This window comes from Saccopteryx bilineata, chromosome 8 (assembly GCF_036850765.1).
Source record: "Saccopteryx bilineata isolate mSacBil1 chromosome 8, mSacBil1_pri_phased_curated, whole genome shotgun sequence".
In the NCBI taxonomy this organism is placed as follows: Eukaryota; Metazoa; Chordata; class Mammalia; order Chiroptera; family Emballonuridae; genus Saccopteryx; species Saccopteryx bilineata.
Genome location: NC_089497.1, coordinates 59,899,773 through 59,922,533, shown reverse-complemented (window position 1 = coordinate 59,922,533; position 22,761 = coordinate 59,899,773). Strand labels below are relative to the sequence as shown.

The following is a 22,761-nucleotide window of genomic DNA, read 5'->3' as shown; positions in this document are numbered from 1 at the left end:
TATATTATTAATGAGTTAACATATAAAGCAACTTTTAAATATTTTTTTCACCATAATTTGAGTTGATGTATGTAACTAATATGGAGCATTTTATGAACTGGATACAGAATAAAATACTTCACAGTAAACTGTTATAATCTTAAGGTAGACTCAGTCTAACTTTTACATTTAAAACACTATCATGAATCCCATAAAAAAATTATGATTTTTTTCTTCTGTTGCTGAAAATAAATACTTTAAGTATAGATATTTATCACTGAGTTTTTCCAAGATTGAGCAGAAATGAATTTTTTTTCTCCAGTGCAGATATATTCATAGAAGATTAAATATGACAGGTATTGCCCCCCAAATATTTTTAAATTACTGAAGTAAAAAGCATTACCAGTATAAAAGACCACTTTTAGAATATTATAATATGTTGTATGACTCAGCTGCCTAATGTTATATCTTGCACAAACTAGCATGATACTTTGTTTATTAATTTCCTGCCTTATCACCAAAAAAGGGTATGAGGCATCTTACAAAAATCTATCTTGTATAAAGGTAAAAACACTTCAATGGAAAAGTTAAATGAAAGGGAAGGAAAAATTCAGGCAATGAAATAATGTGAAATTTGGGATGAGTTTGGTATTCCCTCAAAATACATGCTCAGGGGTTCTATTGATAGATACTTTGCTATCTAAATAAGTATATAAATAATAAATAAGTAATAACTAAGCAGCAAATTTAGCCCTGAACTTTCTAGTGGCTGATGCAAAATGGAAAGCAGTGTTAATTGCATGATCTCTGGCAGCTGTCAGACATCGACACAGCACCTGCTTATGAAGCATAGGTATTCCAGTGCACACACCTGAGAGAAACTTCCATCAGTCCTCATCAAAGGAACTGTGAGTTACATGAGAGTGAATCAGATAGCTGCATGTGTAATCATGAATTTCTTGGGGCTCTTGATGTTTTCAGTAGGCCAGTAACATAAGCAATTCTGAGCAAAATCAGAATGATTTAGACCAGATACATAGCTATTTGGTTTGGCTTATCTAAAGATGAAATCTAGTGTGTAGAGAAGTAGATGAACTGTATATCCCCCATCCAGCCTCCCATATGTATTATTTCTACAGCTGAGCATTTTAGTAAGTATCAGGTAGAAGAAAGTTCAAAGTTTTACACTCATTGATACACACCTGGAATGACGCTTTTCTTCATTAGTTCAGGGTATATCCATGAGAATTAATAGTTATTTGGACTGAAATTAGGGTTGCCTTCTACTTACGAAAGTTGGAGGGCCTCATCAATATAAAGGGCTGAGTATAAGGCTATTTATTCTGTGTTCATCTATACTGAAATCTTTTGGAGAATTGGCTTCAAAATACCAAGAAAATAAATGCCATATATGATAAACCATCAGCTAACATCATATTAAATGGCATAAAACTGAGGACTTTTCCCCCTTAAATCAGGAACAAGACAGGGTTGTCCACTCTCTCCACTCTTATTTAATGTGGTGATAGAAGTTCTAGCCAGAGCAATCAGACAAGAGAAAGAAATAAAAGGCATCCATATCGGAAAAGAAGAAGTAAAGGTGTCACTTTTTGCAGATGATATGATCCTATACATCGAAAACTCCAAAGACTTCACAAAAAGATTAGAAACAATAAGCCAATACAGTAAGGTCGCAGGATACAAAATTAATATACAAAAGTCCATAGCCTTTCTATATGCCAACAACGAAACATTAGAAAACGAACTCAAAAAAAAAAAAAATCCCCTCCACGATTGCAACAAAAAAAATAAAATACCTAGGAATAAACATAACAAAGAATGTAAAGGACCTATATAACAAAAACTACAAAGCATTGTTAAGGGAAATCAAAAAAGATACAATGGAATGGAAAAATATTCCTTGTTCTTGGATAGGAAGAATATAGATAATCAAAATGGCCATATTACCCAAAGCAATACACAAATTTAATGCAATTCCCATCAAAATTCCAATGACATTTTTTAAAGAAATGGAACAAAAAATCATCAGATTTATATGGAGAACTATAAAAAAAAACCCGAATAGCCAAAGCAATCCTTAGGAAAAAGAATGAAGCTGGGGGCATTATAATACCTGACTTCAAACTATATTATAGGGCCACGACAATCAAAACAGCATAGTATTGGCAGAAAAATAGACACTCGAACCAATGGAACAGAATAGAAAGTCTAGAAATAAAACCACATATAACATATATGGTCAAATAATTTTCGATAAAGGGGCCAAACAACAACACACAATGGAGAAAAGAAAGCCTCTTCAACAAATGGTGCTGGGAAAACTGGAAAGCCACTTGCTAAAGAATGAAACTCGACTACAGTTTGTTCCCTTGTACTAAAATTAATTCAAAATGGATCAAAGACCTAAATATAAGACTTGAAACAATAAAGTACACAGAAGAAGACATAGGTACTAAACTCATGGACCTTGGTTTTAAAGAGTATTTTATGAATTTGACTCAAAGGCAAGAGAAGTGAAGGCAAAGATAAATGAATGGGACCACATCAGACTAAGAAGTTTTCGCTCAGTAAGAGAAACTGACAACAAAATAAACAGACAGCCAACTAAATGGGAAATGATATTTTCAAACAACAGCTCAGATAAGGGCCTAATATCCAAAGTATACAAAGAACTCATAAAACTCAACAACAAACAAACAATCCAATAAAAAAATGGAAGAGGACATGAACAGACACTTCTCCAGGAAGAAATACAAATGGCCAACAGATATATGAAAAGATGCTCATCTTCATTAGTTATTAGAGAAATGCAAATCAAAACTACAATGAGATACCACCTCACACCTGTTAGATTAGCTATTATCAACAAGACAGGTAATAGCAAATGTTAGAGAGGCTGTGGAGAAAAAGGAACCCTCATCCACTGTTAGTGGGAATGTAAAGTAGTACAACCACTATGGAAGAAAGTATGGTTGTTCCTCAAAAAAACTGAAAATAGAACTACCTTATGACCCAGCAATCCCTCTACTGGGTATATACCCCAAAAACTCAGAAACATTGATACGTAAAGACACATGTAGCCCCATGTTCATTGCAGCATTGTTCACAGTGGCCAAGACAGGGAAACAACCAAAAAGCCCTTCAATAGATGACTGGATAAAGAAGATGTGGCACATATACACTATGGAATACTAAGCCATAAGAAATGATGATATTGGATCATTTACAACAAAATTTTTGGATCTTGATAACATTATACAGAGTGAAATAAGTAGATCAGAAAAAAAACAAGAACTGCATTATTCCATACATTGGTGGGACATAAAAACAAGACTAAGAGACATGGACAAGAGTGTGGTGGTTAGGGCTGGGGGGGGGGGCGAGGAGAGGGAGGGGGAGGGGGAGGGGCACAAAGCAAACTAGATAGAAGGTGACGGAGGACAACTTGACTTTGGGTGATGGGTATGCAACATAATTGAATGACAAGATAACCTGGACATGTTTTCTTTGAACATATGTATTCTGATTTATTGATGTCACCCCATTAAAATTAATAAAAAAAATTTTAAAAATACCAAGAAAATGTTTTAAAAGGTTTTGGTTAAATTGGCCAAAAGGTGGTTGGTGGAAGTGCTTAAGTTAAGAGTTTAAAAAAAAGCTAACTTGATTCAGTCACTTTGAGCTTTTTATGTATTCAGCAGGTATAACTTACAATTTACCTCACAGACTTTGTTATGGCAGCTTTTTTTCTAGTTCCTGTTGTCTTAAGGCTTGAAAAATAGCAGACTTTTAAAATAATTATCTTTAATGTTTGGATTAAGTACTGGTTAAATCAAATCACTCAACAATGGACGAACAGTGAATATTCATGAGCATCTATTGCACAGCAAGTATTGTGCTAGGCTGCGTTATTTTAAATGACAGACTTTTTTTAAGTATATGTATGATTCATACAAGCAGTCCCACATTGATTCCTGGAACATGCAATATAAAACTGCTCTTTCTAAAATAAATTATATGGCCCTGTGAGAATAATATTGTCATTTGTGATTGTATTTTTTACTAGGAGCTTAACAAGAAAATTTAAAAGATATTGAATAATAAACAAAAGATAATAAACAAGTTTAAAAAGATGTAATTAAAACATAATCGGTTAGAATAGTATTGTACATTTGTAAGTCCTAAATAAGTTTTAAAGTAATGTGGGCTTTGGATTCTTCTGGACAGACTTCTTCATTTTATAGATAAGGAAACTAGGACTGGGAATTGTCTGCAGTCCTAAGTTAAAGGCAACGTTGGGACTAAGACAGTTCTCCTGTCACAATACCGTATACCTTATAATACATTATGTTTTGTCATTATAAAAGTCATATAAAATAACTACCCTATTGAGTATTTGGGGGTGTTAGACCAGGGATTTCTAACTTTTTTCCATCAGGCACTCCTTTTATTATTGTGTATGCCTGTGAAGTCTATGTTTTAAAAGATTGTCTACAATAATATATTTGTATTCTTTTTAATTAGAAACATAGAGTTAGAATTATATACTCATAGCTCATAAGTGATGGTTATGAGAGTAGATGTAGTTCTTGCCCAAACAAAGATTTTTGTTTGAACTTTTGAAATAATGGGAAGAACCCAGAGACTCTGTCAGCCCTTTCACCGACCCCCTGGCACTCTGGGACCCGCCCCGCTTTGACATTACCGTACCAGTCGTAAATAGCTTTCCACAACATAGGAAATTATGCCTCCATATGCCTCAGTAATAAGCGTAATCTCTTTATCTTTATTAATGAGTCTATTTTAAAATAACTGTGTATTTGTAGGGAAAACAACTACAGGGCCAAGATTCAGAAGGTAAGTGTTAGATTTAGTTATACACCTTTGACTATCTCTCATTGGTCCCTCCTTTCTTTAACTGTAAGAGGTGCACGTTTTCCTTGCACTGAATTGAAGATTTTGAGTATAGTATTGAATCTTGAATCTGATCCCTTATTCACCTATTTTTTATTGTTTTCTTTCTTCAAATCCCTTTAAAATAGATGATTCCTTTAAATACTGAACTTGTAAAGAGCAGTTAGAGTATAACTGTCTAATAAAAAGCAAGCCTTTTCAGGAACGACATATATTATTACATAAGAAGAAGTGTTCCTTTAATTCTCAGTGCTTTAATGAACAGCTTTTTACAGCATAATCTCACCTATAAGGTGTCCTCAGTGTGGCACAGAGTGTGTATAGCATGTTATACATCAGTCTGTTAAGGCACATCAGGATCTTGGGATGTGTGGTTTACTTAGAGTACAGTGCATCAGTCAGTCAGTTTGCAGCTTGTTTCTCTGTGCTTTCTTTAAAAACATCAAAAGTTGTAAAAGGTTTATTTCAGTGCATGTGGTAGTGTTTTGTGTGTGATTCTTTGTTCTTGTTCTAAACTGTTATTAACCACTGAAGTGAACCTTCTCCCGGGTTTGGCCTTTTGGTATTCACAGTGTATTCAAAACCTAATTACAGATTAGTCTATATTTGAAACTTTTAGAGCAAGTATCAGAAGACTCAAAAAGAATCTGAGACTAGCAGTATCATGTGGAGATAAAGAGACCCAGAACATGAATGGGTGTCAAGTCATCTGGAGGAAAGAAAAAAGAAGAAACTTTATTCACTGAGACTGAGGGTTTATGAGTTGGGGATTATGGGAATATTCATGACTCAATCAAGGAGCACAATGCATTGATGTTTGAAATAGTTCATCTTTTAAGTAAACACTGGATAAATGGAAAGTAGACGCAGTATTCACAACATGTAGAGTTGGCTATTTCAGTGTAACAGAAATAGCAGTATGTTAATCCCTTCCTGAGTTGGTTTAATTTATCAAGTAAATCACAAATTTTGCAAGAATGCTCTAGCTATAAATATTTAATGCAAATATATAACAGAAAAGGGAGTTTGCTTTATACTTAGTCATGGTAATCTGTACACATATTTCTGTGGGAAAGTAATTTCTAATAGTGAAATAGTTAAATACAATAAGATTTGGGGATTTGGAAATAGTAATAACTAGGACATTAATTTGGAAGGATCAGAAATGAGAAAGTTTTATGGATAATTCAGTTTTCTGTTCAGCGTATGGCATATTAGTATATAGGACAGTGCTGAAAACCTACATCAGAATTTAAAATGAGTGAATTCAAATATGGGAAATAATGCTGCTTATTATTTGTATAATAGAGCTTCCTTATAAGGCCTGAAATCAGTTTCCTTTCTAAAGCTAGGGGTGGGGGGCAGCATATTTTAGCCTTCCTAATAAGGTACAATAATTATTTTGAAGTTTCTTTTTCCACTGGTATTGTGTTTTGAGACCTGAGGATTTGGCTTTGTGTTAATTGTGTGGCTCAGGTGACCCACCAGCTTGTCTTGATCTTTGTTGTCCTGTGTATCTTGCCTCCTGTTCCAAGGCTTGCCCTCGTGGTCACTGGTATAACATCCTGGAAGCCTGTCAAGTGGTTGGGTGTTTTTCTATTTGATAACCTACAGCCCTTGTTTTCTTACTTATTGAGCACGTATACCGAGTCAGACACTGTTGTAGACACAGAAGATGCTGAATGTTTTTGTTCAGTTTCACACTTATATTGTTCTCAGAGACTTCTCCAAATATGTATAGATCTAGTCTGCTCAGGAGGTAATAATATTCATCAGAGGATGATAATATTATATATTTTTTAGTCATCCCTAGCCAAAGAACAGCTTATGAGGTGTTTGGTAATGTCCATAATTTTTACCAAAACATATCTTATTTCCCATAAAATGTAAAACATAACAAATGTACCTAAAAATAATAGCATTTGTCTTGTTACCATGTAGAGTATGCATGTGGCAGCAGGTCTGGTGTGTGTCTCTGAGGCAGAGGAACATGGACAAGCCTAACTCCCAGACTTCATGTCCTCATCTTTGGTTCTGACACCTGCAGAGCTGTGAGGCCAGCCGAAATGCGGGATTTGAAATCACCCAAAACAGTAGACATTTCATAGACTTCGGAGGAGGCTAGGAAGTAAGCAAGGAACTTGTCAAAGGCAGATCATCCGTATCTCTGAGTTACTCCATTAAGTGAAGTGAATGTATAAGTGAAGGAATGAACAAAGAAATGGATTTTTTATTTAGTGGTAAAAGGATACATTTATCACAGGTTTTTTTAACATTTACCTCCATCCTCTCCTCTTCTCCCCTCTCCCCCCACTACTTCCCAGAACCTTATCTAATTGTACTTTGTGTCTTTCTTGAGGTTTCAGGGCAAAGTGATACAGTGTCCTGAGACTCTAATTGTAATGTATTTGTAGAAACAGGTTTTTACAGGAAATTTGGAAATTTTTTACTTTGTGTTCATATAATAGTTAGTTAAATAAATACTCCTTTTACTTTCATTTAAGAAACAACATGACTTATCTCTAATTTCAGAAGAATTTGAATTTGATTTAGACACCTGGGATCAGAGTGGCTCTTAGTTTCTTTCAATACAGGTAGATCCTGCTCTGAAAAGCCTCTTGTGAGTGATGCTACTGCACCACCCGCTCACGGTCAGTCTGTCCCCTGGGGATGGAGGTCATTGACAGGGCAGAGGATGGATGGAGCTGGCCGTGCAGCTGCCGGATTGTGCTCAGATCATGGAGCAACTAGAGTCAATTTCCTCTCTTGGTGCAGTACAGCTTCCCCGATTAGAAATAGTTCTCAGTGAGTATGAGAGGAGCTGCTGAGGTTCTAAACACCTGTTTTAGATGTCCATGTGTTGTGCTGTGTAAGCTAGATGATTTTTTAAAGACCGCATACATCTCCAGCATTCAATGAGATAATTTAGGAAACTCTTTTTTTCTCCTACTGCCCCCCCCTTTTAATTATTCAACTGATGAGCAGTACTATGTGAAACTCTCTAAGTATTCATTGAGGAAAACCAGTGAAGCTGTTTCTAAGCAACTAGATGAATTAATTTTAAAAATAAGAATGTGGTCTTATTTTGAGAAAGGAAGTATGTTTCCTGGTTTGACTGCTGGTTAAAAAAAAGTACAGACTAACAAAAAATACAGACAAAATTCCAAGAGATGGGTTGGGATTATTTTTTCTAATTTGTCTAGTTTAACTTTTATAAAAGGAGTTAATGCTGCCTTTGTGGAAACTATTACCATATTTTCTCTTTGAATAATTGATTAAAACAGTAGGGTTTGTTTTTCTATAGGTTTTGTGTTAGTTTCAAAATACCAAGAATTAGAACTGTTAATTACAAGAAAAAGACTATGAAGACATTGTGTTCTTTATATGCAACTGTGATAGGTTTTGTTGAGTTCCTGTCATGCTATTGGCGGTCATAAAAGGGACAATTTTATTTTATTAGCACAAGTGCTCTCTCACTGGTAAGAAACAAATACTTATATCTTTAACTGCAGATTATTTTTAAATGTAAAAGATGCAGTTGAATATTAATGTATCGTGTGATTTTTTTCTATAGATACAAGGTAGAATGCTTTGCATTTTTTTGTCTACATCACCAACTTGGAACCAGTCACTTCACTTTACTTGTTAATTTCCACTAATAGAATAAATTGTGTTAAAAGAACAAGTATTTGTTACTATGCTTACTATAACCTATATTTTAAAATAAGAGTTGCATAATTAAATTAGAAGTAAAGTAAAATAAATCACAACTTTTCCATTTTTAATACTAGAAAATTGACATGTGAATAGTTTGCATTTGTGAAGGGAATCTTTACACCTCAGAGAAATTATGGATTTTATTTTGCAAGTCTATGAACATGAAAACCAAAAGTCAAATAAAAGAATGTAAATCTGTCTTTAGTGGCTGTGGTGTTTTTAAACCTTTCTTTCTTCATTCATAGCTAGAAAACTATATTTTTATATGTATTTTAAAGTGTCACAGCCCTTTTCATGTTTGTTGCAAAATTTTTCTATGATTTCTTTTGTCTTTTAATTTTAGGACATTTTGACATACAGTGTGTCCGTAAAGTCATGGTGCACTTTTGACCAGTCACAGGAAAGCAACAAAAGACGGTAGAAATGTGAAATCTGCACCAAATAAAAGGAAAACTCTCCCAGTTTCATACCTATTCAGTGCAGTTTGATGTGGGCTCACGCACAGATTTTTTAGGGCTCCTTAGGTAGCTATCCCGTATAGCTTTTACAGACTCGTCACTGACTGATGGCCTACCAGAACGGGGTTTTTCCACCAAACTGCCGATTTCCTTTAACTGCTTATCCCACCAAGTAATGTTATTCCTATGTGGTGGCGCTTCGTTATAAACACGCCGATATTCACGTTGCACTCTGGTCACGGATTCGAATTTAATGAGCCACAGAACACACTGAACTTTCCTCTGTACCATCCACATCTCAACTGGCATGGCCGTGGGCTGCTCCGCTATATACATGGTGTTACGTCATCATCTGCGCATGCGCACATGCTGTCACATCATCCTACAGAAACTGGGAGGGTTTTCCTTTTATTTGGTGCAGATTTCACATTTCTATCGTCTTCTGCTGCTTTCCTGTGACCGGTCAAAAGTGCACCATGATTTTACAGACACACTGTATAAAGTGGTCATATTAGGTAACCTTTTCCTTTGTAACTCTTCCCAAACGTGTAACTTTATACCTAAAAAGTCATTTACCAGTCTAAGGCTAGTTAAATACCTATATTCTCTTTTAATTTTTAAAAAGTTTTATTATTTTATATTTTCCTTTCTTCCAGATAGTACTCACTGTGAGTCCTTGGCTGGACTCTAGAGAACCTGAGAACTCCATAAAACACTATACATAATTGCATATATGTGTATGTGCATTTTTCTGTTTAAGATTCTGTAACTTTTTATTAGAATCTCAAAAGGTTCTGTTGTAAATCCCATCATGCTTTTCATTCTCCCCTCAAAAAATGTGAAGAGGGCCCTGGCCGGTTGGCTCAGCGGTGGAGCATCGGCCTGGCGTGCGGGGGAACTGGGTTCGATTCCCGGCCAGGGCACATAGGAGAGGCACCCATTTGCTTCTCCACCCCTCCGCCACGCTTTCCTCTCTGTCTCTCTCTTCCCCTCCCGCAGCCAAGGCTCCATTGGAGCAGAGATGGCTCGGGTGCTGGGGATGGCTCCTTGGCCTCTGCCCCAGGCGCTAGAGTAGCTCTGGTCACAGCGGAGCGACGCCCCGGAGGGGCAGAGCGTCGCCCCCTGGTGGGCAGAGTGTCGCCCCTGGTGGGCGTGCCGGGTGGATCCCGGCCGGGCGCATGGGGGAGTCTGTCTGACTGTCTCTCCCCGTTTCCAGCTTCAGAAAGATACAAAAAAAAAAAAAAAAAAAATGTGAAGAACTACTACTACTATAACCTTTTTGAACTTTATCTGGATATAAGGTGGGTGGTGCGTGGTGCTAAGGTCATTTTTCTCTATTTCCCAAACCGTGAAGGTATCCCAGGCTAGCCCTGGCCAGTAGCTCGGCTGGTTGGAGTGTCACTCTGAAACGCAAAGGCTGTAGGTTTGATTGCAGGACACATACAGGAGCAGATCGATGTTTCTATCTCTCTCTCCCCCCCCCTCTTTTCTCTAAAATCAATAAATAAATTTTTTAAAAAGTTGAAGTATTCAAGATTCTTTATTGAATAATTATCTTCTATGATTTGTGATGCCTTTGAAAAATAAATTTATTTTTATTTTATTATCTCCTTTTATCTCCACAGAGAAAGTTAGGGAAATTCAAGAAAAACTTGATGCTTTTATTGAAGCTCTTCATCAGGAGAAGTAAATTATAATAAGTAAGTAAAAGTCCTCTTACTACTGTGGTACTTACTAAATGTAATATTTATATTTTAAATTTATATTCTACTTGCTCCTTAATAACAATTTTAATGGCAGAAATCTCTATATTTCATGTACAGTATAATGTTTTTTTTAATGACTTGATTGCCTTCAAGCTCAACTAAAAATATTCCCTTAGAACTCTTTTTGAACAGAACAAAGGTGAACAAACTAAGATATTCTATAAATACGCAGATGGCTCACAGATTTGCTGCGTGTAAAGAACTGAACTCTAGCTCTCTGATTTTATTCCTCTTTGTTCAGACTTGATGGATAATTAATTATGCGTATGTTAGCTTGCAGAGCTTTTTACTGGGCTTGACTAACAATTTTATTAATTGTTCTTTATCTTGTTCTCTTATGTTTAAAACATTTAGATAAACCTTTTTTCTGTTTAACGTAATTTAGATAGCCTTGGGATTTAGTACTCTTCTGAATGTGTGGAGTTTCTTACCTAATACTGTAATCTGGCATGATAAGCATGTTCCCAATAAAATACTACATTTTGAAAAACTTTTCTTAGGAACCTAGTTAATTGTTAATTATCGCTGAAGAATTTTAATTAGTAGGTCTTTTTCTTTTATTGAAGAGCTGAGACTGGGCAAATGCTATCATTAAGACATTATTATCTATTTAAAATATTTAATCACTTTACGTGTGAGTCTTATCTTATCAACAGCCTATGTAAGAAGACAGGAAGGAGTAGGAAAGTGTGGAAGATTCCCTCCAGCTACACTTAGTTCCCTAAAGAACCTAAACCACAAACTGCCTACTTCCCTCTACTGTGGGGGCAATGTAGTTAAGAAAGCAGGCTAGGAAGGAAAGCACAGCTCTGGCCAACAGTACACCAGCGATGAACGAGAGGAAGAAGTTAGAAAGCTTGACTTTGTTACTTTGTCTCTTTCATGTGTGAAGACAGATAGATGTATACAAAAACATACCTGTAAACATAATATCAGTCTTTAACACAAGCCAAAAATAATTCATTATTTTTAAGTCTCAATGTTTTATACATCTTCAGTGTATAAAATTTTTCTTTTAAAATTATAAAGTATATGATATCTCCACCATCCTAATCACTATCAATAGTTAATGTTAGAGATACACATTTTGACAGCCTTCTAGACTGAGAGATATTCTTCAGCATGAAAGTTCACTTAATTTTTTTGTTTACAAATGTGTTGGGGGGACCATGGGGTGGAAGTGTCATGAATATCACAGAAATCCCATTAAAAATATAAAGTATATTTCTGTCTTTTTAATGAAATGAGGCCCATAGCCAGCCAGTGCTTCACATACTAGTCAGGGTCACTTCCCTAAGATGGTCAGTGTGACACCTAGAGTCACCATTGCTACTGGAACAAGCGTTTCCCACAAAATGTCTGTCCCAGTTGCAGATGGGGGCAACGCACAGCGCCAGGCAGTGGTGGTGTTTGTGTTCAGGGAACCATCCCAACTCTCTTTGTTCCCAATGCGGCTGTAGTTTCCAAGGCCCATTCCCATTCCTTGTTACAAATCTCTATGAACTAGACGATCTATGTTAGCATACTTGGCAGATCCATTTAAAAACAAATCTGGCAAAATGGTAGCCTTGCTTCATTCTAACCGTTTTATAAAAGTTACCAAGCATCTTAAGCAATAGTTTCTCAATGATAGTTTTAACATGCATGGAGTTCCTCCACCTGATCGTTTTAAGTAATTAATTCTGATACTTGCTGAAAATGTTTATACCCAACATAGTTATACTCAGATTCCTTCTACTGATCAATTTTAATATACTATGTTTTTCCTTTTTTCTTTTGAGAAATGAATTTCAGTATCTTTTTATTCATATATCATGTTTGCTGAAATTATGATATAGTTGGTGATAGTTTAAATTTAATAAAACTAGCAAATTGGAGACTTAGACAGTTAAGCATTAATATTTTTATGATTGTGCAGTAATGTCTTTCCAGAACTAAATTCATCAAATGTGCTTATTTTTACAGAATCCCACTCATAATATCATCACCTCTGCATATGCCTGAAGAAAGAAAACTCCAGTCTTTTGTCCTGCCTTTTTTCCTTCTGCTCTCCTACCTTTTTAAACACAAATAAAATCATGGGATAAAAATAATTTATGTGTGTTAGGGGCACTTTAACCACCAGCTGCCTTTTGAATAGAAGAGCAGGGGAATTGGCATTAACATTCTCCTCTGTTGTACTGAAGTGACAAATTGGCATAATGTGAGTGGTATGGCCATTAGGTTCAGTCCTCAAAGGTAAGACACTTGCTGTCCTGCTTGCTGCCTCACTTGTGGTGGTACTACTTCAACTAATTAATGATAGGTGTTTTGAACTAAAACTTACAGCAATTTTCTAAAAGCTATCAAGTGTATATAAAATGATGGTAGCGCTAATTTGTTGTCTGTATCTGTAATGTTGTGTACCCAGAAACTCTTTGACCATGATAATTCTGTTTATGTTCACCACATGAAAAAAACTAGTTAACAAAAGAACTCTTCAAATAAGGTAATTTGGATTACAACAATACCATGGACATTCAGTGAAAGAGATTTCTGCCCTCGGTGACAGTATAGAGCTGCCTTAGAAGCTCAGTCGCTAGTAGCTTACCTATTTGATTCAGGTGATGTTTTTGTACTCTCTATATCCATTAGAAATCCATTTACTTTGAGTGTTGTGTACTTAAGCTAAGCTTTCTGTTAGCAGTGGTTTTTTTAACCTGTTGACAGCTATTGGGTTGTGACACAGGATAGGGAAGTTTAAGAATAATCAGTTGACTAATTACATTTAGACTATTGTCAAACATTTCAACTAGGCACCAGAAAAAGGCTTCCTGTGATGGGACTGTATTTTAAGTAGAAATTATTTCAACAATTAGAATAATGTTGACCATCCCCCTTTTAACTAAACATTTAAAGAAAAAGATAATGTTTAATTTATTGCAGTTTAATTACAATAATACCCTCACAGCATTTTTTATGTTTTATATAATTACGTACTTTCTTTGGCTAAAGGACTTTAAAACAAAGAAATATGACATTTTTTACTTAAAATGTTTTTCTCATTTAACTCGCCTCTTTGCTGCCATTTCATTAAGCCTTTATTATTCTAATAAAAATGCCCATGTGTGACAGTTTTTATTTTACAGTTTACTTAACTGTACAGTTTTCTTGGAATTATGTTTTGGTAGCAGTTCCCTTGCCACTGCGCATTTGTAAAATTTACTATCAATACATAGTTTCTTGTGCTCTCTCTCAAGCGCTGACTCTTAATATGAAAATTTGAAGGCTATTATAATGTATTTCAGAAATACTTGTTTTATACTGGTTAATAAGAAAGCAGACCTAGTCTTCAGCAGCTAGTAGCAGTCTGCATTGTTGTTGATGTGGGATAGATGAGTAGTCAGAACCATTCCTGTCTTTTAGGTTTAGGGAGAGAGGAGGAACAGAAAGGGAGCTTCCAGTGTTCTGTACAAAGACTAGGAGATGACCTCCCTGGTTAACTCCTTCTAGCCAGTGCTGGCCAGTAAGTAAACCGCTCACTGAGGCAGACATCATACAATTAGTCGTCTTTTGTAGCTGTAAAACACAAGCGGTTTCTGAATCAGAAGTGAAATAGGAGGACCATATCTATTTCTGTGAGCTCTAGATGCCCTCAGCAGGATTTCTACTGATTTCTCCTAAGCAAAAGGCAGATGTAAGTAAATACTTGCATCACATCCATTTGTACAAATTTAAGAAAGGGGGCGTATCTTTATTTCTTTGAGATAAGTATTTGTAATTATTGCAATATGTAAATAAATTATAAAAAAATGAATATTATTAAAAATCCTATATAGGAGTCCAGATGTTTTCCCATTCTTCAGTAATATCACATCTCTCATGAATAATAGATACTTTTTTTTTCGTTGATCTCATTCTAAGCATGCCTTTATTTTTTTAAAAAAGCTAGGTACTTATTAAAAGCAGATGTTAATAAAAGAAAAAATAAAATTCAGATTCTCAACAGTAAATTCTGTGTCGTGTGTATAGTTCAAAAATTATAAATGATTCAAATTTAAACAAATCACTGCAGAAATTCAATATACAGAAGTTAAATTCTAACGAGGCCAGGAATTGCTTTTCCTGTCAGGATTTGTAAAGAATAGCGTGAGAAAAAGCTCTCTATGGAAGACTGAACACTTTAAATAAATTATATCTGAAATTGACTCGGTCAGGACATGGATTTGAAAGTCCGCCTGTGGAGGCTGTGCTCGATAGAAGGCAGGTTCTTGCGGCTTTATGGCTGAACCACAGAGCTGTGCTTGCAGGTGGAGCAGTCAGCCTTCTTAGCAGCCTAACTGTATTCTCTCCTCTCTGTATTTCCCCCTTCCCCAGGCTTTGCTCTAACAGACTCCTTCCCATGAATAATTTAGCCTCTACATGCATTTTACATAGAGTAAAAATGAGTAGGGAACATGGCAGAGAGGTGTTGCCTGTTCTTAGACTTTGGGAATTTTACATATGATAATAAGACTCAGAATGTAGGTTTAAAAGATAAATTCCTTAATCCGTTAATAATTTTATATTTATTTATTTTAAATTTATCTGTGTAAAGAAATGTGGTATTTTAGTTTTCTAAAAAGGGGATCAAAGTAATGCTTTTTATCTCAGTTCTCCAAGCTGGCATAAGCTAGAGTTGCAGGTACTTGAACAGGATGGAAATGTGCTTACAAATAATGCTTACCTTTTGAACAGCGTGGCTAATGTTTCAATATTTTAAACAACTTTGTTTTACTTGTGCACTGTGAATGAACCTTGTATTTTTTAAAACCTTCACACTACCTGTAGATGTTACTGCCATTTACCTTTGCCTGTGCTTGATCCAAGGTCATTTGTGTGGATGAGCAATTAAAGATATCATACTATCTAAAGAGAGCATCTTTACGTTTTCTCTGTTTTAAAGAGGGAGCGACAGAGAGAGAGAGAGAGAGAGAGAGAGAGAGAGACCTCTGCATCTATGGTCATAGTCTGACCCCCAATCTAAGCCGATTCAGTGTAACATGCCTCTTAATGTGACTCATCTCAGCACACGTCATGCTTCACAGTTATAACCTCGTGGTCAAACATGCCCCCCCCCCCCTTTTTCATGTCCTGACGCTTGTCAAAACATTTTGGGTATTTTTTGCTTTTGTTTTTAGTAAAATATATAAAAAACGTTTTTTTATTACATTTTGCTGCTATCGCCATCATTTTCACTAAAGAGGCTAACATGTTCTGTTATACATGAGGCTTACCAAAAAGTCACAACTGAGTAATAAAACTGGAAGTAACCTTAAAGGTCACTTAATTCTGTCTACCACCTGACTATCCTATTTCTCATTTCTCATTTTTTTATTCTTCCCAGAACTTTGCTCGTAAATGATGCTTATTAAATATTCATCATTCGATGTGTAAAATAAGGCAGAATGTGGGTGTACCTTCTCAAGGATTCATATTAGTTGGCTAAAGTCAAAACTAGGAAAATACTCAAAGTCATGATTGCTTCAATAAATAGTACATAGCAGCTGGCATGCAGTCCATTTCTGGTGAATAAATATCAAAAGGCAAGTCTTCGAATTTCTTTAGGGGGACACACGTTTCAATCATATCAGCATTTATTTTGCTTATCAGTGTTAACTAATTCTAGTGTGAGGATGGAAAAGTAGTTGTGTTTTAAATTAAGTTTCCATCCTTTGTGTAATTCAAGTTCAGAATCTTCATGTATATAGTAAGTTTCAAGAACTTAGTTCCTGAAAATTTAAGAATAATTTATCTTGTTTTTTTAATATTTACAATTGAAGAATTAATATCTTTATCAAATTGAAGTACCATGTGCTTATAAATAATATAGTATTTAATTATATTCCAAAATGTTTTTTTAAATAATCATTCATACTCAATTTGTGATAACTAAGTCATATTTTCTGCATTTTTAGATTTAGTTGAGAGATGTAGAAAACTGGAGAGTTAAGACAAATATTTTAAAAGTGGTCAGATTAAAAAGCAGGACAGTATCAGGAATGTTTAAATATGAGTGATCTTTAGCCTGAGGGATACAGTTTTACTTTTGGTAAAGTAAGAGTAAATATATATCACAAGGCATTCAGTTACCTCTGTTTCTTGAAATGGCAGAGTTGAGTTACCAGCTTGAATACTAAATGTATATGTGATTGCTGTCTGAAAGACAAGGAAATAACTACAGCTTTTTAATGTTTTAAAATTATTCCTTCATTCTTTGTGGTAAAGAATTGTTACTCATTTTTTTGTGTTTAACTAACTCAGGTGTACCCTGGTTCCTGTACAAATATTTGAGAAAATTCAAAAAGTCATTTTAAAAAATGGTAGGTTAATGGTGGTACCTTCAGTTGCCCCACTGAAGACCCAGTCTCCATGCCATGACACCACCAGCAGCCTCCCACAGAGGCAGGGCTTGTATCTGTGTTACGAATACAAGTTACACTCCTTAATGCTCACAGCAGAATCTCCACTCTGCTGCGTACTCGTGGAGCGACTGAATTGCATAGCAACATAGGAACAACATAGAATTTTAGCCACTTGTCATAAAGTATGGTCAAGGTTTACAGGATCTGACACTTGCCAAAGCTTGTGACATCTTTAACATTTGTGAGAAAGTATGTAGGGAATAATTTTTGCTGAAGTTTATCTGTGAATTAGGCCAAATCATCAGCAAAACAACCTGGACTTACCTTTATCTGCCTCTTAATTTATCGAATATCATGCCCTTGGCTCTCACCAGCAGATACTATATGTTGTACCTGTTTGAAGAAAATACACGATATCTTTTGCAGAAGGAAAACCGATTGGCATGTCTGTGTTAGCACTCAGGTTCGTTAAAGACAGGCTCCCCAGAGGAGTCGGCAACAGCCGGGCTTCCCGCCCCAGACAGGTGCCTCGGCTGCTTTCCTTCTGATACAGAGAACTCAGGACCTCACCTGTTTCTTTGCTTCAGCTGCCCGGAAATGTTGAAATTATTTTACCTCCGAATGGATGAACCTATCCATTTTTCTGCTCCCTTAGTTTGCATTTCATTTTTGTTTTTAATCTCTCTTCCATATGTCTTAACATAAGCAGTCATTTACATAATGCAGTGCTCACTAGTTCTCTGTTAAGAAATGCGTTTGTCTCGAGGGCTTGAGTTAAAAGTTCTCACACCTGCAGTCAGTGATGTTCCAGGGGCAGCACAGCTGATACCCCAGTGTGCCAGATGCATGTCACATCTTCCTGCAGTCAGTTTGTCATCTAGTAAGAACCAGAGGTCACCTAACCTGTGCCTTAAGAACACAGCATGTACCCAGTGACCACGGTGAAGCCGCCTCCCGGCTGCCGTGAGTAGCACTGACAGGAGGAGGTCCAGCTGATGTGTGCTGAAAGGAGGCTCTGCAAAGGTCTTAGTAGGACCCGAAGAATTCCACTGTTACTAACTTTCGCATTTTGGGATTCTTCTAGAAACCCCCCTGAACCCTTTGTGATGGTCAGTATCATATATCTTGCCAAGGATTGACCCTATGAAATTTTTTTGGTTTTCCTTTTAAATTTTGAAGTTAAGAAAAGAACTTAAATCTAGACCCACAATTTTCAACTGGTATGCACAATAATATATAAAACAGAATATTTGACTGTTTAATCAGGGGCACTGACCTCTTTTCCCTTAGAATAGAGGTAGTCAATCTGGTCCCTACCGCCCACTAGTGGGCGTTCCAGCTTTCATGGTGGGCAGTAGCAGAGCAACCACAGTATAAATAAAAAGATAGACTTAACTATAGTAAGTTGTTTTATAAAGATTTATTCTGCCAAACTTAGCGAAAATCCAACATAAAATACTTGGTAAGTAATTATTATTATATGCTTTAACTTGCTGTAACTTCCCTACTTTATACAATAAATCACCATTACTGTGGAACCGGTGGGCAGTTAGAAAATTTTACTACTAACATACAAAAGTGGGTGGTAGGTATAAAAAGGTTGACTACCCCTGCCTTAGATTGTCATAAAAAAGATGAGAACAGCCAACACAACAATAGCCAACTAGTGTGAATGAATTAAAACTATACCTTTTTGTCAGAGGCAAACATATATATATATATATATATATATATATATATATATATATATATATATATATTTGGTGTACTGCAGAATTTTAGTAGTTAGTTTACATGCGCCACGTGATGAAAAGGCTGAAGATCACTGGCCTAGAGCAAGTGCACGTTTTGCATCCATGATCACAAGCACTGTTATTTCTACTTTGTAGATGAGGAAATAGGCTCAGAAAAGTTTTAAGGTCATCCTAGTCTAGTTTAATAACAAGTCTGGTTACAAGACGAGGCACTTTCCAAAATATGCTTCTCAAAGATACTTTTAGGACTGAATTTAAAATAGCTCAGTGATACACCTATGCAGAATGAGCTAACTTGACTGAAATGGCCCAGGATGGTTTTCTGGAACTATGTGAGGCTGTTGTTGCATCACAAGAATGGAAAGAGCAGAGATGTGAGGTTCCCCGTGGGCCCTGGAGGACGAGGCAGTGACTGAAATTGAGAGGGCTCTAGTTCAACCTGAAGTCTTGGGAGTAAAGAGGACTCGGCGATATTTCCTCAACATGGTAATCATGTTACCTTTCCCATCTTGCCTATGAGATTCTCTAAGTCTTTTTTAGTCAGCCCATTTCTTAAGATACAGAATTATTTTTACCTCAGTGTTTAATACCCTCATAATGTTATTTTCACAAATTTTGACTGCCTTTTTTTTTTTAATAATAAATTTAACACTTGAAAGCAATGAGCAGAAGCCTTTACAGTTTCAACTCAAATTTATTTTCAGGAATATCTTCATTTACTTTTTGCCCTGAGATTTCCTAGTTGCCCAAGACTATTGGAATGGAAATAGGTACTTCCCGGCCTACATTCTCATGAGTTTGTCTTTTGATGTATCAGAACACCCTACCATGAATGCATAATTGAACATCCCTGCCCTTCTGCTTCTGCCCTATCAGAGGCTGTCAGCATGAGCACAAAGCCACTCCCATTTTCATACATTTAATTTTTTTTAACATATCTGAGACATTTACATTCTTGCTAATTATACTAATTACTGTGGTCATAGCTGAATCAGGACTGTGAGACTAGAGTCCCATTCACACCCCAAGCACTGTTTTGTCAGCATATGGGTGGACAGAGGAGGCATTGGGATCTTCTGCGTTGCGCACCGGTCGGTGCAGTTCGCCAGCTGTGTCCCCTATGATTGGCTGTGCTTTTGATGTGCAGATACTACAAGTTGGTCACCAACTTGTGTACAATGGGCCTGTTCTGGTTCATGTGAAAATCAACATCCTTTTTTGTGTTCCCGGGTGACAGGATGCTACAATACTATTAGCATTTGCAAAGAGTGCGCTCTGTCCAAGGGTGTAACCACAGATCGTGTGCTGCTCAGTTTGTGTTTCTCTATTATGTGAGAGACACAAAGAAGCTGAAGGCAGGCAAAGGCCTGTCAAATCCTGTAATGTAGCGTTCGACCCCCAAACTCCACTTGGCCTCCACGCAGCTCTTGTTCCCGGCCCCACCCCTTCCTCTGAATGCCTCTGAGGTAGGTAAATGAATTCAGAGGCCTGGTGGGTGGGGGATTCCTTTCTGACCTCATTCCTGTACCATTTGTTTGCGGGCTTGTAGGGGGAGAGGAGGACATTTTGGAATCCTTTGTGTCAAATCATTTTCTTGCAGGTTGGGGAGTTAATGGTAACTTTGTCTGAAGCCAGCCAAGCAGAAAGCCTCCACGGACCAGGCGTGGCATGTTCAACCTCCTCAAGCTAGGAGGGAAGGGAATGTGGAATTAGGGAAGTTTCTAGAGCAGATGGATACGCAGCACGTCTACCTGCTCTACATCTGGTTGTGGGAAGCTTAAATCTTCCCGTATATGTAAGACAGAATAGTTCTTCCTTAAAATGTATTTTTCTGAACTGCCATGGCTTTTATACTGATGGGTACAAGGAGGAAAAGCTTTTCTGCAGTCAGTTATATTTATTCTGAAATATTTTTCAAGCCTTGTACTACCTGGCTAACTCTATAGAGTATGGTGTGATTTCTAGAGGTGTAAAATAATGTTTACGCACTTATTATGCTCGGCCTCACTGTTTAGAGAGTGAATTAGTTTTACTACCATTCCTGTTTTACTAAGAAGAAGAAGGCAAGAGGCCTGCAGAGAAGAAGCAGTGTGTTCAGTGGGGAGTCAGCACCCTGGCAGTGCTCTGACTCCCAGGCACGTGTTCTTTCTGTTCCACAAAGATTGAAATCGGGCCGCGAAGTCAGTGCCTCCAAATTGGGAAAAAATGGCCTCTGTTGTGTGGGAGAAAATGGGGATCTGGACAGTCACAGGAAACCTCCCTCCTTTTAATTTTCTGAAATCTTAAACAGTGTGTGAGTCAGACAGAAACATCCTCAAGCAGCATGCTGTCACTCTGAAACCTCTGATTTAAACTGCAGCTTTCTGGCCCTGGCAGGTTGGCTCCATGGATAGAGCGTTGGCCGGGTATGTGGACATCCCAGGTTCGATCCCCAGTCAGGGCACACATGAGAAGCGACCATCTACTTCTCTACCCCTCTTTCTCCCCCTTTTCTCTCTCTCCTTTGCAGCCAGTGGCTCGATGTATTTGAGCCTTGGCTCTGGGTGCTGAGGATAGCTCTGTGAGTCCAAGTATCGGCCCCAGATGGGGGTTGCCAGGTGGATCCTGGTTGGGGCACATGCAGGATTCGCCTGGGAGGAAGGGAGATAGACATGGAGCACATTTTAAATAAATAAATAAATAATAAGCTGCAGCTTTCTGTTCACCTCTAGCTTCAATACTACTAATGGCTTCAGAAATAACATGACTTGTGGCCATTCTTAGAGATGCATAGAATTTTAGTTTTTTTAGGTGCATGAAGCTTTAGCTTCATTTATGATGAACAGAAAATCTCATTTATTAAATGCCAACTATATATCCCCAGCACTTTAAGTGTATTACCTTACTTATTCTTAAACTTCCTAAGGTAGGCATCGTCACCATTTCACCAGCAGGTCAACTGTGGCTCAGAGGGGTCACCCGAAGATCCTAGACTGGCTAGTGGCAAAATGTTTCTGGGATCCCATGTCAGTTTGACTGCTGAGCCCACAGAAAAGAGCAAGTGTGGAATGGGCAGGCAGCATGCTCGCCCCTCCCGCACGTACTGGAGGGTCCTGAGATTGCAGTGCCCTCCCACGGGGTGAGCTGCTCGGCACAAAGAAGTGTGCATGTTCCTGCAGAGGTGCCTGTGCCCTGCTCCAGCCACTGGAGAAGGCCCCACGGAAAAACCCTGCTCACACTTACATAAAACCTTTTGTTCTAAACGTCAAACTTTTTAAGTGCTAACAGTCACATCAGGGAACAACGGGGAAAGGGCTCCTGCTGTGTCAGTGTTCGAGTTTTGTGTGAATTCTGAGTATTCAGAGCACATGCTATACTGAAGGTTAATGACGAAGAGGCAGCCCAGAATCTCAGTAATTATGTTAACTTAAGTAAAATCATCTCACTAACTAAAGGTTGCTATATCATAAAGTGACTCAGTTATCGTGTGTGTGTGTGTGTGTGTGTGTGTGTGTGTGTGTGTGTCTGCTAGATCTGTAACAAAGAATTCATTTTTGGTTCCAGAAAAAGCAATCCTACTTGGAGAAATTCTGCCAGGAAAGAAGGCCACTGAAGGCAATGGCACGCACACACACAGTTCAGACGTGCGTTTGTATCCTGACAGGGGCAGAAGCACGGCACCATGAAGCAGAGAATGTGCTTCTAATCATGCTCTACCGCCCACATGATAAGGGACTTTGTTAGAGCCACGTCCTTCTCTAGACCAGATGTGTAAAAGGACAGCGACCTT

At 37.3% G+C, this 22,761-nt stretch overlaps 1 protein-coding gene across 4 annotated transcripts in view; it reads left to right on the top strand.

Moving 5' to 3' along the window:
* Window positions 1-15,747, top strand: part of OPA1 (OPA1 mitochondrial dynamin like GTPase) — a 111,706-nt gene extending 95,959 nt beyond the window's left edge. For all 4 annotated transcript variants that reach the window (XM_066241708.1, XM_066241705.1, XM_066241706.1 and 1 more), the window contains 2 exons: window positions 10,715-10,789; window positions 12,821-15,747. In XM_066241708.1, coding sequence (XP_066097805.1) covers window positions 10,715-10,779 — 65 coding nt within the window. In that variant the 3' untranslated portion in view covers window positions 10,780-10,789; window positions 12,821-15,747. The remainder of the gene's footprint in view (window positions 1-10,714; window positions 10,790-12,820) is intronic.
* Window positions 15,748-22,761: the final 7,014 nt, after the last annotated feature.